Raw genomic sequence first — 16,358 nt, 5'->3', positions numbered from 1 at the left:
TGTTGCAAGGCTGGTCGGGGTGATTCAATGCTACAACCAGCTGTGTGTCATCGGCTTAAGTTACTATATGAATTCTGAAGGGGGATACAATATCCGCCAACGGAGCCATATAGACATTAAAAAGAGTCAGACTCAATGATGAACCCTGAGGAACTCCGCACTGTAAAGGAATAGGATTTGTGATGGTGTCGCCTTCAAAAACCTGGAAGAATCTATCTTCGAGGAAAGATTGTAGCTTTAGTAGGGCTGTGCCCTTCACTCCTGCACTCTTGAGCGGTGAACCAAAATCCAGTGGTTCACCGTATCGAAGGCCACGCTTAAGTCGAGGAGGATTATAGCTCATGACCTAAGTCCAGAATCTTTCTAGATTCTTCCACTACTGCAAGTAAGGCAGTTTCAGTGCCTTGACGAGGGCGAAAGCCTGTTTGGGAGGGATGGAGCAAATCATTGGAATCTAGGAATGCGGAGAGCGTAAGCGAAAGATACACCTTTACATACTCCAAAATGCAATTCATAAATCTCTGGACCAATATTTTCATCCCTCTTATCTTTTCTGTACAGGTATATCGGCTGCGATGGTGCGGATCTCTGCACATGCAGGAATAGGACTTATTAGTAAATTTGGGATGGACGGGGGCAGTCATTGGAAGATGGGGAACAGTTACCTTAAAATGGGTGGGGTAAGGGAATTTGAAGGAGGGGCTTAGGGCAGGGCATGCTAATACAAAACCCATACCTAGAAAAGAGTAAGACAATTGCAGTTCAGAAAAAACACATTTAAATCTACTGCTGAAGTACTACTGACAAAGCAGGCTAGAAATTACTCCTGCACAGCCTGTAGTAAGGTAAGAAGTTAATGGAGACAGGTAAGAACATTAACACATATAGAAACTGATAAATTAAATTAATTGTATTGTTATTATTAAATACGTTTTAGAATTAAAAATGTCTGAATGTAAAATGTTTAATGTACCCTAAAAAATTATAACATATTATATTGTAAAATATAGTTTACTAGAAACAAATAGTCAGCGAAAGAATGATACATGAAGTGCATCCAAGATTGTGACGCATTCAATACAAAATACTGTGTTAAGCCCTAGGTAAATTGGAGCTAGAGACATGAGTAATCATTATTTATAATTAAAATAAAACACCAATATTTACTTGTCTTCAATGGCCATTACTTTCTAGAATGATATCTCCGCCGCTGTGAGGGAGACCTTCACAACAACAAGGTGTAAAGTTACTAATAATAACTTTACACTCATAAATTCAGTCATAGGCATCTCCAGCCCCTTCACTTGAGTGGGTGGAGACTTGTAAGTTGACATTTAGGTGTGGATATTAGCAAAGAAATGGTGAATTCTATCCAGGAGGAGATTTACTCCTAGGTGAAGGTGTAGGTATAGATCTATACATAAGAAGATCCACACATGCAAACCTACCTTTGTTAATAGGGCCTGTTGGATTTATGATGCAACGCTGACTTTGAAAGAAAGCACGACTCAACATGAAGATAACCAGACAACTGGAAAAAGAATAAAATATTACCTAGCTATCATTCGAGACGACTTCGATATAGACTACCTTACGGGTCTTTGAGAAAGTAGATAGCCTCTGTGTGAATTGGGAGAAATCATATGCCTTACCATTCCGCAACGAGGCCTCTCTCCCCAGGCAATCCGAATGGGTGATGCTTCGCTAACCTGAAGGACAGCTGTGGTCCAATATCTAGGGGTTTGACTATATCATTCCCAAAAAGACCTGTTCAAAAGCAACCTAAATCGTGCTTACACAGTCTAAGATTCCAAACTTGCTTCTGGCAGCTGCACCCTCTCACCCTCACAGGCAGGATAGCACTTTTGAAAATGATCGTCCTCTCCTGCCTCCTATATTCTTTGTAAACGTGCCGGTGTTTCCCCACCATCACTTCTTTACCAATTTAGACCAATTGTTAGGGGACCTGCTGTGGAATGACAGGAGGCGATGTGTGGCCCTTCAAAAACTCAAACTGCAGGTGGGCAAGGGAGGGCTTGAGAGCACAAACCACTATGAGACAAGATACGCCAGCTGCGGTACCCCACTATCCTGATACATCACTCTTTCTCACTACATGGTTGGATCGTCTGAAAATGCCTAACTAGGGTTTTGCAGCTGACGAGAAAGATTACTCCATACTCCCCTAATATTCTCCTCTAGGGTCTACCAGGATCCAGCTGTCGGAGTGGCACACACACTCCTATGACAGGTTGGGAGGACTCTTCCAAGATGCCCATAGCCTTAGATTTGAGCAAATCCATCAGGACTACAACATCCCCCAGGGCCAGTTACTAACACTTGAGGCCCGATTCACAGAACTAACTTAAAACAAAATCCTAAACTTACTACTTTTGGTATTCACAGAAGGCATTTAGTAGTAGTAAAGTTAGGATTTTGTCTTAAGTCTGACCTAAGTTTGTCTTAAGTCTGTCCTAAGTTTGTCCTAAGTTTGTCTTAAGTCTGTCTTAAGTCTGTCTTAAGTTTGTCTTAAGTTTGTCTTACGTCTGTCTTACGTCTGTCTTACGTCTGTCTTACGTCTGTCTTAAGTCTGTCTTAAGTCTGTCTTAAGTCTGTCTTAAGTCTGTCTTAAGTCTGTCTTAAGTCTGTCCTACTACTTCTGGTATTCACAGAAGGCATTTAGTAGTAGTAAAGTTAGGATTTTGTCTTAAGTTTGACTTAACACAGACTTAAGACAGTCTTAAGACAAACTTAAGACAAACTTAGGATAGACTTAAGACAGACTTAAGACAGACTTAAGACAGACTTAAGACAGACTTAAGACAGACTTAAGATAGACTTAAGACAAACTTAAGACAGACTTAAGACAGACTTAAGACAGACTTAAGACAAACTTAGGACAGACTTAGGACAGACTTAAGACAGACTTAAGACAGACTTAAGACAGACTTAAGACAGACTTAAGACAAAATCCTAACTTTACTACTACTAAATGCCTTCTGTGAATACCAAAAGTAGTAAATTTAAGATTTTGTCTTAAGTTATTTCTGTGAATAGGGCCCATGGCCAACTGGTAAATAGTAAATGTTCCTTTTTTAGGTCTCACCTGTTAGACAGCATATACACTGTCTGTTTCAAGGCATATTGTTAGCTTACAGAGGGTTTAGAGCCGTCCTATTGGCTGGCGTTATTGTCACTCTTATTTACTTGCTTCTTATTCTTTAGCGTCTGTGGGCTTTTCTTCCTCTTCCTGTGTTTGTCCGTTCCCTGGAGCATGGCTGTATTATTTGAGTCCTATGGTTACCAGCTTAGAGCCCTCACATTCCTAACCATTGATTGGCCTTATTGCCACCCTAATTGTTTTTGCTTCTTACTGGTTAACGTGTGTGGGCTTTCCTTTCTTTCCTTGTGCTTATTCCTCCCCTGGAGCATGGCTGCATTACTTATGTCCTTCCACTTCTTCTTCCAGTGCTAAGTTTTTCTTTTTGTTTTATCAATCAATGAAAGTGCATGTGTTTTCCAGCTTTTTTTCATGTACTTGATCCTCACATGCATCAAGCAGGATTGTGGCCTATACATGGTATGTAGGGGCTGTGGGTATCAGTTCTTGATTAATCAAGGACCTAGCAAGACAAAGGGCATTGTTGAGTGATTCTACTTTCAGATATCTCTCACTAACTTGTTGACTTAAAGCACAGAGATATAAAGAGCATGCGCTATACCCGATTGCTATTTTTTGAAAACCAGCTCCCAGTCAATGGCAACGTTAACATTTTGCTTACTAGAAATTACAATGATCTGTGGGTGTCTCAGGATTCAGCTTTACATCATTTTCCTTTTAACATATGTGTGTAATAAGGTCAATGGGGTTCTCACAAAGGGACACACATTGACCTTGGTTTGATCTGTTCCTGTCGCGGGCAGTAGGCCCAAGTACACAAGTGGGACAGGGTTTTCAATTGGGATAAGAGGGGGACTGCTGGATGGTAAGAATCTTGTGGATTCCTGCTGAATCTGGAAGCTTAAGTCACAGAAATGCAAGACAAATGCTCAATGGTAGGCAAAGTTTGAGGTTTGCAGGTCATTGTGGGTAAAAACAGTTGACATACCACCTTGGACTCCAGTGGGCGTCTAAGTTTCAGAAATGTTTGAGTTTGGTAGATTTCCATGGATGGCTGTTGATCCTCAGCCAAAATAAGGTACTATATCCACTGCCAAATCAAATCCTGTTTGTGACAAAAAATATTTATGTCTCCACATTGTATTTTGAGCCCTTTCCTGCTACGGCCAATAGGCCTACCTACACATTATTATCGGAAGAATTGGAGGAATGGTGGGTGGTAGGAAATTTGTTGCTCCATGCATATTCCAGACCTTTCCATCACAGGAATGTGAGGAAAACGTGTTTTTTTAGTCGAAGTTTGAAATTTGCAAGGGCTTCTGGGTACGAAAATCTGGTGAGAGTCACAAAAGTCACTCCACCCTGGATGTCCCCAGGTGTCTAGTTTAAAAAATGTACAGGTTTACTAGGTTTCCCTAGGTATCATCTGCGCTAGGGCTCAAAATCCACAGCTAGCCATACCACAAAAAAGTCAGTTTTCTGTTAAAAAATTTGATGTGTTCATATTGTGTTTTGGGCCCTTTCCTGTCCCAGACACTAGGCCTACCTACCATTTTTATCGGGGACGTGTGGGAATACAGAATAGTAGAACATTTGTTATTACCAATTGTATTTCTCTGCATTTGTGCAGCCCAAATGTAAGCCAGTGTGTAAGAATGAAGATATTTAGGAAAATGCCCTTTGGATCAAATGCCATAATGGGTACCCACAAATTTGGAGATGGACAAATAACCACTACTCTTAAACTCCGTATCTCATGTCTATTTCATAAATACATAGGTTTCATTGATACCCATTTCTCAATTTTAATATTTTACTATATGAATTTCTCTATACCTGGCACACAATGAAAAATCATTGTAATTTGCAGTTCAGTTGTTGACTTTGAGTACTTCTGGTTCTTGAGAAACATACTAAAACCTATATATCTCTGCAACAAGAAGGGTCTTGCAGACAGAATGGTAGATTGATTTTGGAAATCGGCCATTGTGACAAGACGTTTCATATGAAAACATTTTTATTTTTTTGTATTATTTTTTTTATTTCAACAGTCAGTTTCTTTGGGAAAACCTGGAGGGATCTACACAAATGACCCTTTGCTGAAGTTAGAATTCTGTCTATTTTTTTAGGTATCAATAGCTTTCTGGGATCACTCATGAGTTTCACATTAATTTCCACCACCATCTGAAAGTAGGCTAAAAGCACAAACATTAGGAAAAATGGGCTATCTCTTTGAAAAATGCCAAAACAAAATAGGTTTTTTGATTCAGCACTGTATGTTCCTGAAAGCGAGATTAATGGTGACTTTAGAACAGCAGACCTTTTGATGCCATTTTTTGGGGGAAAAACACTTTTTTTTAGAGTACATTGTTTCTATTCCCCCCCACACACCCCACCCAAAAAAAAAAAAACATTTTAGCTATATTTCAGCTATTTTCTCAGTCCTCTCCAGGGGTTACATTAAACACTGGGTACCTTTGGAATTCCCCGGAGGTTGGGGATAAAAAGGATGCAAATTTAGTGTGTATACATTAGGTGGAACTTTTTTTTAGACCTAAGCACGACTTACCCCAAATAGCCAAAAAAGGGCTTCACATTCTAGGCGGGAAAGATTTAGAAGCAACGTGGTTGATAAATATTCCAGAGGCCGTGAAGACTGCACCTGACAAGTGGCATCAAAAGCAGTGCCCACCGGATGTTTGCTAGAGGTGAGAAGGCAGGGATAGACTGCGCCTGTGCCGTTGGCGCTCGGGCCAAACTGGTTAGGTGGCTGTCCCTTTGTCGGATCTCTCACACAGGAGACCACATGCTCTGTGACAGCTGGAAATGACACCTACCAACGGGGCTGAGGGGGCCCTCTTCGGAATTAAAATTGGTACAGATCACATTACACTAGGACATGAATTCGTGCCCTGGATGAGGCCATTGCTCCTGCATCCTGCCCTGAAAAGCACACAAGACTCAGGGGTTGCCCCCCCACCCCAAGTCCCTAAATATCCATATACTTTCTGCAAGTTACTGAAGGAATACCGAGCACTTACTCACTCCCCATGTCCTATGGAGAAAAACTAGATCAGCGATAACTGGCTCGGACATCTTGTGCCATTAAATGACCCACTGACCATCGAGCTGTGAGCCTAGACACACCTGAAGTGGGAGACTACATAAGCTCCTCACTCCTCTAAGGGGTAAAACTCCTGAAAACCTCACGCCATTACCAGTTGATGGCAATAAGGAAAGCACACACTCGATCCCATTTCCTCAGCGCTAACTCACACTGCACTTGTCTCCACACAGGGATACACCACGGACAACTTTAGGACTGACTGCCCTGCTCTTCCTGACTGGGTCCACTAGAGACATCCTGATGGGGAAACTAAGGGCCAAACAGACTAGGGTACCGCCTGATCCAGGGGAACAATACCAACCCATGCTTGTGGACTCCGAGGAACCAGGGCCCTACCAAACCCTATTCATACCCAACTAGAACGAATACTTGTTGTCATTGCAGACACCAAAGCAATTCTTCAACAAGATAATGGCACAGTGTCCATGAGCCTGGGCCTACTCAGGTTGGCCCCACAAATTAGCAGACAGAGTGAAGGAGGTTGAAACCTCGGTGAGGAACTGACACCAGAAAACCAAAAACTGACACGCCAGATGGCAGAAGTGACAGATAGAGTGGACACGCCAGATGGCAGAACTGACAGATAGAGTGCAGGTCCTTCAGAACAGAGCTGAATATGTGGAGGGTAGGAACAGACAAAACAATATTCGGGTGGTGGTACTCCCTGAAGGCCCGGAGGGCGACATGGCAACATATCTCTAACACTGGCTCCGCATGAAGGGCGCACTGAATAACTTGTCTACTTTTTTTGCTTTTGAGAGCGTATTCAATGTACCTGGGCCTCCATCCTCGCCCCTTGATGCCTAGGTTACTCCACCATAGAGACCGGGACCTGATCCTGCAGAGGGCATCGATGGAGGGCCCCTTCATGGTAGCCTATAACAAAGTGTCATTGTTCCTGGACTTCACATCGCCTGGGAATGGCTAGATGCCTAAAAAACTGAATTGTCACTCCTGTGGAGCCTCGAATGGCAGGTCACTGAAGAGACCATCCCCCTCATAGCATGAGCGGGATTGGACCGTGCCCTACAGTCAGTGGCAGAGATCGAGAGGACACAAAAGTTGGACTCGGAGACTGGTACCCCATCCGAAAGCAAATCCATATTGTCAGGGTCGGAGTCATCCCAGGTAGATAATACTGACCTGTCCGTGGCGACTTCTTGATCAGCAGTCGATCTGAGTTGATACACGCCAATACACTGGTATGTCAGGGGTTGGGAGAGATTTTGGAATGGGGACCCTTTCCGGAGTACCATGGAAGGCTCGGAGGGGGGTCTGCTTTGGAGAAAATATATAAACGTAGCTTTGAATCTTTCTTCCATGGTGCAGGACTACTGACGCCATGGAGGCGGACTATGAGCAGGAGTGAGTGCCTGGAGAGTGCAGATGGGCAAGGCTGGAGCAACACTAGCTTTGTCTCTAAATCGCAGCCTACTGCTCTCACCCCTACCAGAAGACTGGAGGAGACGTTCTGAAGACAATGGTTACCAACTTGCTTTTTTTTTATTATTAGTTTTTATTGAGAAGTTGCGCAGTGCAGGACATTACAAATTGACATAGATGGAAATTGTGTGTAATTAAGGAACATGTAGCATCCCCCAGTTAGCAATATAATTTAGAAAAGCCATATAGTGAACCTGTGCTAGGTGCCAGGAATCCTAACCCAGTTATAGTGTGATAAAATATACAGTTTCATATCGGCTAGCAATCATACAATGTATTATTGTATCTGGGAGTGAACCACCCAAAGAAAACATAATAACCATCAACTGTGGTGGCAGCAAGCACTAAGGGGTGTGAAAAACCCATGGAGGTCTGGCAAAATGAAAGATAAAGTAGGTTTTGGGTACCTGAGTCTTCAAGAAGGGTCAACCGCCTCATCCAGATGGGGATCATTCTGGGGGGAATGAACTGGGGACTAGGAGTCGTAGATCTCAACTCATCCGCGGATGGTCGCCCTTCATAGAGAACCAAGCAGTCCCAGCATGCCTGGAGATTCATGATGTCTACCATCTTTAAGTTTGGGGGTTTTTATTGTTATTTTTTGCAAGGATTGCTCTATTTACTGGGGAGGAGGGACTGAACACAGGGGGGAACCTAGGTGGGCCGAGGGGATACACATACGTTAGGACCGGATGACTGAACAACACACCACTTTAAAATTCTTGCCTTGAAATATCCCAGGGATGGGCTCGACCTCCAAAGGTCCTAGCATGCACAGGTACCTGAAGAGACGAGGGATACAGCTGGCAATGCTTCAAGAGACCCACATCACGGGGGAGGGAGTCAGCCTCATATGCTGCAAGCGGCGAGGTCAACTATTTCCCATCCAATACTCCGAGTTTGCCTAGGCGGGGACATCATTCAAACCCCTCCACAAGTCCATAGATAATTTGGGGCGAGACATAACTCTGGGAAGAATCTTTGCCCGACCCAAAATCAGGTGGCCTTTTTCCATTCACTCCCGGCCTCCCTGGCACCCTTAGCGACAGATGATCGCCTGTTAGGCGGAGACATCAATTGATGTTATACTTGACTGATCCACTCCTGCACTACGGGGTGCACCCACCTTTAAAACGGCAGAGGATCTCAAGGACTGGTTGAGACACTGGGATCTAGCAGATTTTTGGAGGACACAACATGGGGACGCCTAAGACTATTCATACTACATATTTACCAACTACACACTAGAAAAAACAAGTGTGTTTGCTCGCACAGACTTAGCCAACATGTGATAAGCACCAAATATCTTGAGTGTACTCTTTCAGATCACAGCCCCCTACTGCTGGGCTTTCAACCTATAGGGGAGCGCCAACTGATCCCCACATGGCAGCTTAACCCACTGCCCATAGAGGATACCTGCTTTCGCAACTCTTTGAGGGACACAATCACGGGGTACTTTGATCAGAACCAGGGCTGGGCATCCTCGGGTTTGGTCGAATGTGAGGAGTTTTATGGTGGTGGTTCGTGGTTATTGCCTGAGTCAATCGATTGGAGTACAGAAAGAACTGAACAGGGAACTTCAGACTCTGGAAAACAGATTACATGTGTTGGATAATGCCTTGGGGGTTGATGTTATGGCCCAGGACAGGCTCTGGAAGGCCAGGGAGCAATGTAATGCCACTTTAGTGCGCCTATGCTACCATGTTTATAAGACCTATATTGCGAGAGCGTACGATGATGCAGGCTACTAGACTGAATTACTAGGCACGAATCTAGGGGGTGGGGCCCATAACGTATATCAGAACAGGCAATTGTCGGTCATTTTACTTCCCAGAAGCCTTTAACGCTGCATTTCGGGAATATTACGAACTGCTCTACAAATGCCGGGAGTCACTCCTACCCGGGAATCAGATAGCTTTCCTGAATAGACTGCAGCTGAGGGAACATCCCCCGAAGGCGAGAGAGGACTTGGAGAGCCAATGCCATGGCAGGAGATACGGTGTGCCATTAAAGAAATGGCAACAGGTAAAACCCGGAGACTCAATAGTCTTTCCCCACGGTTTTACTCCCTGTTTACAGAGGTAGTGGTCCCGAAGCTGGAATCAATTTATGCTGACTCCCTGCACCTAGGGGTGCTCTCAGACACCACCCGAGATGCAATAGTGGTCCCACTCTCAAGACTAAAATCCAGGTGCCCCGGCCTTTGTAGTTCCCACTCCTTTCCATGATGAAGATGGACTGCAAAATTCTTTGTAAAGTTCTAGTTCTTCGGCTGCTTCCACATATGCCCACGTTAATACATAATGACCAGAACTGCTTTATACTGGCCCGCAAAGCCTCGCTTAATTTCAGAAGGTTATTTCACATCCTTTACCATACTGAGGTACAATCTCACCCACGGGCTGTGCTGATGTCGGTGGACTTAGAAAAGGCTTTCAAGATTGTGCGTGGCAATTTCTTGCTAGAGGTCATGCATCGGATGGGCCTGGGAGAGAGCAAGGTACATTGGGTCAAACTGTTTTATACGGATCAGACTGAACAGGTTAAAACAATCACAGTTGTTTCTCTGCAGTACAACGAATGCCAAGGAACTAGACAAGGGTGCCTCCTGTCCCCCTTTTTATTTGCACTGGCCATCGAACCACTGGTCGAACTCTTTCGCAGGGAAGGCGCAGGCATGGGCCTACTTGCCGAGGGCCGGGAACACCTAATATCCCAATATGCCAACAATCTCCTACTTTACCTAGCCGACGCACTGGAGAGCTTGGCAACTGCGCAACACCTCGTGGAAGAGCTTGAGGTGGTCTCGGGACTTCAAGTCAATACCACCATGACACACATGTTTTCTGTGTCACCGGAGATCCAGCTGCCCCCTGATCTCCCACTGGACCTGACATGGTCCCCCTCCTCCTTTTGGTACCTGGTACACAGGTGTCCCACTTATTGGTGGATCTATGAGAGGGCAACCTGAGAAAAGCCCTCCAGTCCCTTCGAGTTAGTGTTCCCTTTTGGCGCTCTCTCAAGCTGCCAATTATGGCCCGGATTTCTGTATCCAAGAGGATCATGTTGCCGAGATTACTCTAATTCTTTATTAACCTACCGGTTGGGGGTGCCGGCCACTTGGTTTTTACAATTGAATACTCTATTGTAGGAGCTGATCTGGGATGGGGGCCGCAGGAGGATATTATTGGAGTTGCTCCAAGGCCCACTGGACAAGGGGGACTGTGAGCCACAGATTTTGAATTATACTATCTGGCTCAGGATCTCCAATGGATTACTGTATGGCTTGACGGAGCCCACCAGGAGAAGCTGGGCCCGGTGGCGTTATCCACTCATTTGGGGTTTGTTACTAAGCTACTTTGCCCGACGGTGGTGATCCCAAGCCCGGGAGTGTTGCTGGCAGTGGTACTAAGAGTGTTGGAAGAGGTGCGTATGGAAGACAGCGGGAACACCCCTCTACACTCTGGCACTGTCAATGGTGAGTCTCCCACATGGAGAACCCATCTCCTACTTTACAGGGGGGCAGTTGACAGCCTGGACTGATGCTGGGTTGGTGACCGTAGGTGACTGCTACCAGCAGGGCGCCATACTCCCATTAGAAGACCTGGTATCCAGCTACGATTTACCCCTCGGGCAGTTCCTCATGTATGAAACTTTGGTTCATACTATCAGAGAATTGTAGGCAGGGAGCAGCGCGGAACCAGCGACACACACAGTACTCTAATCATTAGTAACCTTAGGCTCCACAAAACACCTGGTTACGTCGTTTTATAGATCACTATCTGAAATATTTCAGCGCCAGGACACCTACTTGGTAATCGCGCGCTTTATAAAACACCATAACATAACGTTTTGTAAACCTTTTCTCACTGTACACCTGAGGTGGGGAGAGATATTGGAAAGGAAAGATTACAGATTCAGATAGGCTCGGGATACTGGCGTACCCCCAAAAAGACTCCAGGAACACGAGACTGAAATACACCCAGTTTAACTACACGCACATGACATATACGACCCCACACAGCATCCACGTGGTTTATGGTGATGAACTGCATAGCTGCCCTAGATGTAAGCACTTAAACGCAGACTTGGTCGATATGAGTTGGAGCTGCACTGGGCTGTGCCCCTTTCGAGACAGAGTAGTGGATACCCTAAACTCCATATTTGGGTTGTTTCTGGTCTCCCTCCCCAGGCGTTTGTTTGCTGGGATTATTACCAAGATCACCCAAACGCAAGGTGGGCTTAAGATTCCTAGATCTGGCCCTGGTATTAGCCAACAGACAGATAGCGATGGCCTGGAAATAAATGACAGACACAGTGGTGAGGACCTCGACTAGAGATTTTACTCAATGGGCCAGAATCGAGGAGAGGGCACAGCATAGGGAGGAAGCCTGGGGCTACGGAGAAGCCCAACAGCGGGGATGTGGGCGGAGGTACTGATGGCTTGGGAACATCCAGATGATGAATTAGAGGGAGATCCTAATGGGCATGAGGACCCTGCTAAGGGGGATGGAGCCGATCATCCAGGAGACACAATTGAGAGGGTGGCCATACATTGAACATGGGAAGACAGAGCTACTAACACCTTCTCTAGCACAAATTACTAAACAGACCCCACTGGTTTTCCCCTCACCTCTGGGGCCCTGGCTACTCGGTCCTGCTACAGAGGTGCTCTACTGTGGATCTAGGGAAGGTTATTAAACCACCACCACCCACACCCTCCCGCCTTCCAACAACCTTCACTTCCCCTGAACTAACAGAACTGAGCGATCCCTGTATAAGTTTGATTGTTTTAGTTCCCTTAGTATTCCTAGCATATCGGATGGTACGATCCTTTGTGTATTTTTATCTTTGGCTTTGAATCATGGTTTAAATAGAGGCTTAACCTGAGCAGTAGCCGTAGTTGACACACTGTGTTCCCTGTGACCACAACTTTGCTTGGTAGATCATCACTTGGACACTAAGAACTTACTGCTGAGCTGGATTGCTCTGATTACCGTTGCCAACATATAACACTGTTTTCACCTCCAGGTAATGTATTATAAATGCCAATAAATATGATGATGGATTCAACCAAGATCTAATAGTGACTGGGGGTGAGTGTCTGAAAAGTTTCAGCGCCCCGTCCATCATCTCCTTGTGTTTGCTTTGTTCGCCCTAAGTTGGCAGGGTATGCCAAGACGTGTGTCACTTGCTCACTTTGCGACTGGATTCAAGCTAGTCTGGTTCATGAGGGGTGTTACCCCGAAACCGGTCCCACGATGCTTCTTTCCCAACCAGAGAAGACCTGGCTTGGCAGTTCGGGCTGAACTCCCCATGAGGAACAGGGTCAAGACTGATTTGCATATGGCTGGGTCTGAACTGGAGTGGCGAATTGAGTTAAAGAACGATGATGGATTCAACTCAGATCTAATAGTGACTGGGGGCGAGTGTCTGAAAAGTTTCAGCGCTCCATCCATCCTCTCCTTGTGTTTGATTTATAAATGCCAATAAACATATATATATTTTTTAAGTGTCACTTGTTATCCTCAAAAGATCCGGTAGTATGAAATGGATTTTTGAAAGTTTAGTAAAAAAAATAAAAAAACTGTTGAAATACGATTATAATTAGGCAGCCTAGACTAAAAGTTACCACAACTCAAAAACCTAGGATTCATAAAGTAAGCTCCTGAACAGAAGAACATAACCTCCAAAACATTATGACAGTTTTGGAACAACCACTTACATTTTATTTAGTACACAGGCATCAACATTTGTGATATATCCGTAATTGTAAAATAACTGTACGAAGCATGCTTTTCAAAGTACTTCAAAAGAGAGGTATCCTTTGCTGCAGGTTCCCACAAAACATCCCAGCAACCGATGGCAAAAATCTTAAGTGGTGAAGATTTTGTGCCATTACGCAAGCAAGACTGCTGACTGCCGATCTCTGCAGGTCAATAAGTATGACACATTTTCTATTTACAGGTTGTGACAAGTTCAGACTGAAACTCCGCTTGCATCACTGCTGTTAGCTAGGCACGTCTGAGCGCAAAAGAGTAAAAATATCCCCAGGGTTTTCATATCTACATATGCAACACAACATCGTGACCACAAGTTTCCACCCATGGCCTATCATGTAACATTGCCTAGAAGCCAGTACACACTGTGCAATTCTAGAAATATAACAGCAATGTTCCAACCTTGGTGCCCAGTACACAGAAGTAGTCGTTAATTCCTACTTTTGCAAAGTCATTTTCAGCTGAGTTTGTTGTTGACAAAGTTAGTTTACCAACTACAGCTTAATGATGGAAAACCGTTTGTTTTACCAATATTGGTATGTTTGTATAGCTCAAGTTAGAAAATGTTTTACATACTCAGGTGGAGTAAATATCCGCATTCGAAAACAGACATATTGCTTGCACCATACACTCTACCACTATGCTTCTCGAGGCTCACGTCAGGAGTCAGAATCTATATATATATATATATACTAGACAACTTTAAAGGCGAAAACAGACTCTCGCATGTCTTAAATATTTGAGTTCCCACAGAAACTGGCAATTCAGCAGTCTTTTGGCAAAATTATGAAGTAATTCAAACCGTAAATGTAAGAGAGATAGTATGTAAGCTCTCTATCTTGGTAGGCTCCTTCTAACATCGCTATTCAATTACAAACCACTCGTTAAGTGCTTTCATGACAGGTTTTGGATGCAGTTGATTATATGAACACAAACTAAATAGTGCTTTCAACAAAACAAAAAGCTCAAAGCACTGAATGTTAGTAAAATGAAATCAGACACATTCCTTCAAAAGGGTGTCTGACAAAAGAAAATAGTGGATGAAATGTAGGATTTACCTTCCAGACTGGTAGTGTGCTAATCTGTTGCTGCTAAAGTAAGCAAAAATAGGCAAATAAACAAACAGGTAAAAAGCACTGGGAACATAAGCAGTAGTGAACAGTTATGTAATAAATGAATTAGGAAAGACATTGTGACAATCATATTCTTATTTGAAATGATGAGCTTGGCTCACGCTGTGAGTTTAATGGATCAAAATGTAAAGCATACAAAATTACACCAGCCAAACATAAAATCATTAATAATGAACAAAATAAAAACATCATCTGATCGTAATTCTCAATATGAAAAGAATTAATTAAAAGAAACACTCTAAAAGCATTCAAAACCAGAAGTTACCTGGTATTTTAAATACGAAATTAAACATTTCAGAATTAAAGTTGATACTGGACACACAAATCTTAAATCCAGATTAATTACGAACACAAATTTAGAAAAAACACGGTAGTGGCAGAGATAAGTAGTGAGTAAAACATTTGCTTGCGGATAGGCAAAAAAATTAACATAGCAATGTGCATATTTTTATTGATTCCGGCGCAAATATGGACTCGGAGCTGGTCACACATTTACAAGTTTCTTACTGCTCATCTAATTTTATGTGTATGTGCACTGAATTGCAAGAATTGTATCTGACAATCTTCTCTAAGAACAGCTGCGTGCTATATAGTGTACAAGCCTGCAAGAGCAGTGGTGACGGACGAATTTTTGAGGGGAGATGCTGGCCAATAATAGGTCCACGGGGAATGTTTTATTCCGCCCGCAGAATTATCGGAATTGGCCAGAACTACGCATTATAATAGTAACACGGAGTTCCGGACAAATTACACCAATTACATTTCTTCCTCTGAGGCTTCAGAAATGTGAAAGAGATTTGGCGTCCCCTAGCACGATTCTCTGGTACGGGCGGTCGCGACCCGCGACCGGTTTTGGTCAAGTAGATTTTCTGCCACTCTAATAGATTTTGCATTCCAAATCAACTCGAATGGCCGTGTGCTCTTGTGCACCGCATGGTGCCGTTCGCGCTGATTTTTCTGCGCTAACGCCACAAATTTGCAAAGCAACATGGATGTTTTCCGCCTGTTGGCAGAACTCAGCGAAATATCATGGAGTTTTTATGTAACACAGCTGAATTCTGTAGAGTCAAACTCTGCGAGCTCTGCTCACCCATAGCCAATAACATTGCCTTACTAAGGGCATGACAGTTCTGAAAATATTTTGCTAAATGGATATGTGGTTACTGTGGATAGTCTTGAAGTACATTATCCCAACCATGTGGCTAACATTTGTGTCCATTAGGGTGTCATCAACGGCCTCATAGTGCAACAAAATCTCGGCAAACAGTCACTCAACGTGCACCTCAATTTTGACTAGGAAAGTGCAAAGACTTTATAATATGCCTCCTAAATTGTGAAAATGATTAAGAAAAGCCTGGGGAAATGTGGCATCTCAACAAAATGGGCACTTTGCTATAAGCCTCGTACTTTCAAACAGGTTGTGTAACCAAGCCTCCAAAACATTTTGGTCCATCTAAATACGTGAAATTCGCGAGAGGGTCTCAGAAAGACATCAATAACCAAGAATTCAAAAGAAGCTCTCTTTTTTTGTTTAACATTTTTAATAGTACTTAACAGTGAGCTGAGTCTGGTAAGCAATACATTAGAAACAACATATTTAAAAAATGACTAACTATGATACACAAAATGTTAGAGATCATCCCAGATCATAAAGGCAAATGAAACAAAATGTTGCATATTTAATTAGCAGCACTAAATCAGGAACTGAAACCCGAGAGCAAAAATAACTGCTAGCTTTTACCCCCCACTTTTGC

At 43.6% G+C, this 16,358-nt stretch overlaps 1 protein-coding gene across 2 annotated transcripts in view; it reads right to left on the bottom strand.

Moving 5' to 3' along the window:
• ALPK3 (alpha kinase 3) overlaps positions 1-16,358 on the bottom strand; it is a 1,254,386-nt gene that overhangs the window by 1,001,889 nt on the left and 236,139 nt on the right. The window contains exon 2 of one of the 2 annotated variants that reach the window (XM_085643684.1): positions 14,530-14,562. The exons of the other annotated variant lie outside the window; for it this stretch is intronic. Coding sequence (XP_085499810.1) covers positions 14,530-14,562 — 33 coding nt within the window. The remainder of the gene's footprint in view (positions 1-14,529; positions 14,563-16,358) is intronic. 2 annotated transcript variants of the gene reach the window in all.

This window comes from Triturus cristatus, chromosome 3_1 (genome assembly GCF_964204655.1).
Source record: "Triturus cristatus chromosome 3_1, aTriCri1.1, whole genome shotgun sequence".
NCBI lineage: Eukaryota > Metazoa > Chordata > Amphibia > Caudata > Salamandridae > Triturus > Triturus cristatus.
The sequence above is the reverse complement of the archived record's forward strand: the minus strand, read 5'-3'. Positions and strand labels throughout refer to the sequence as shown.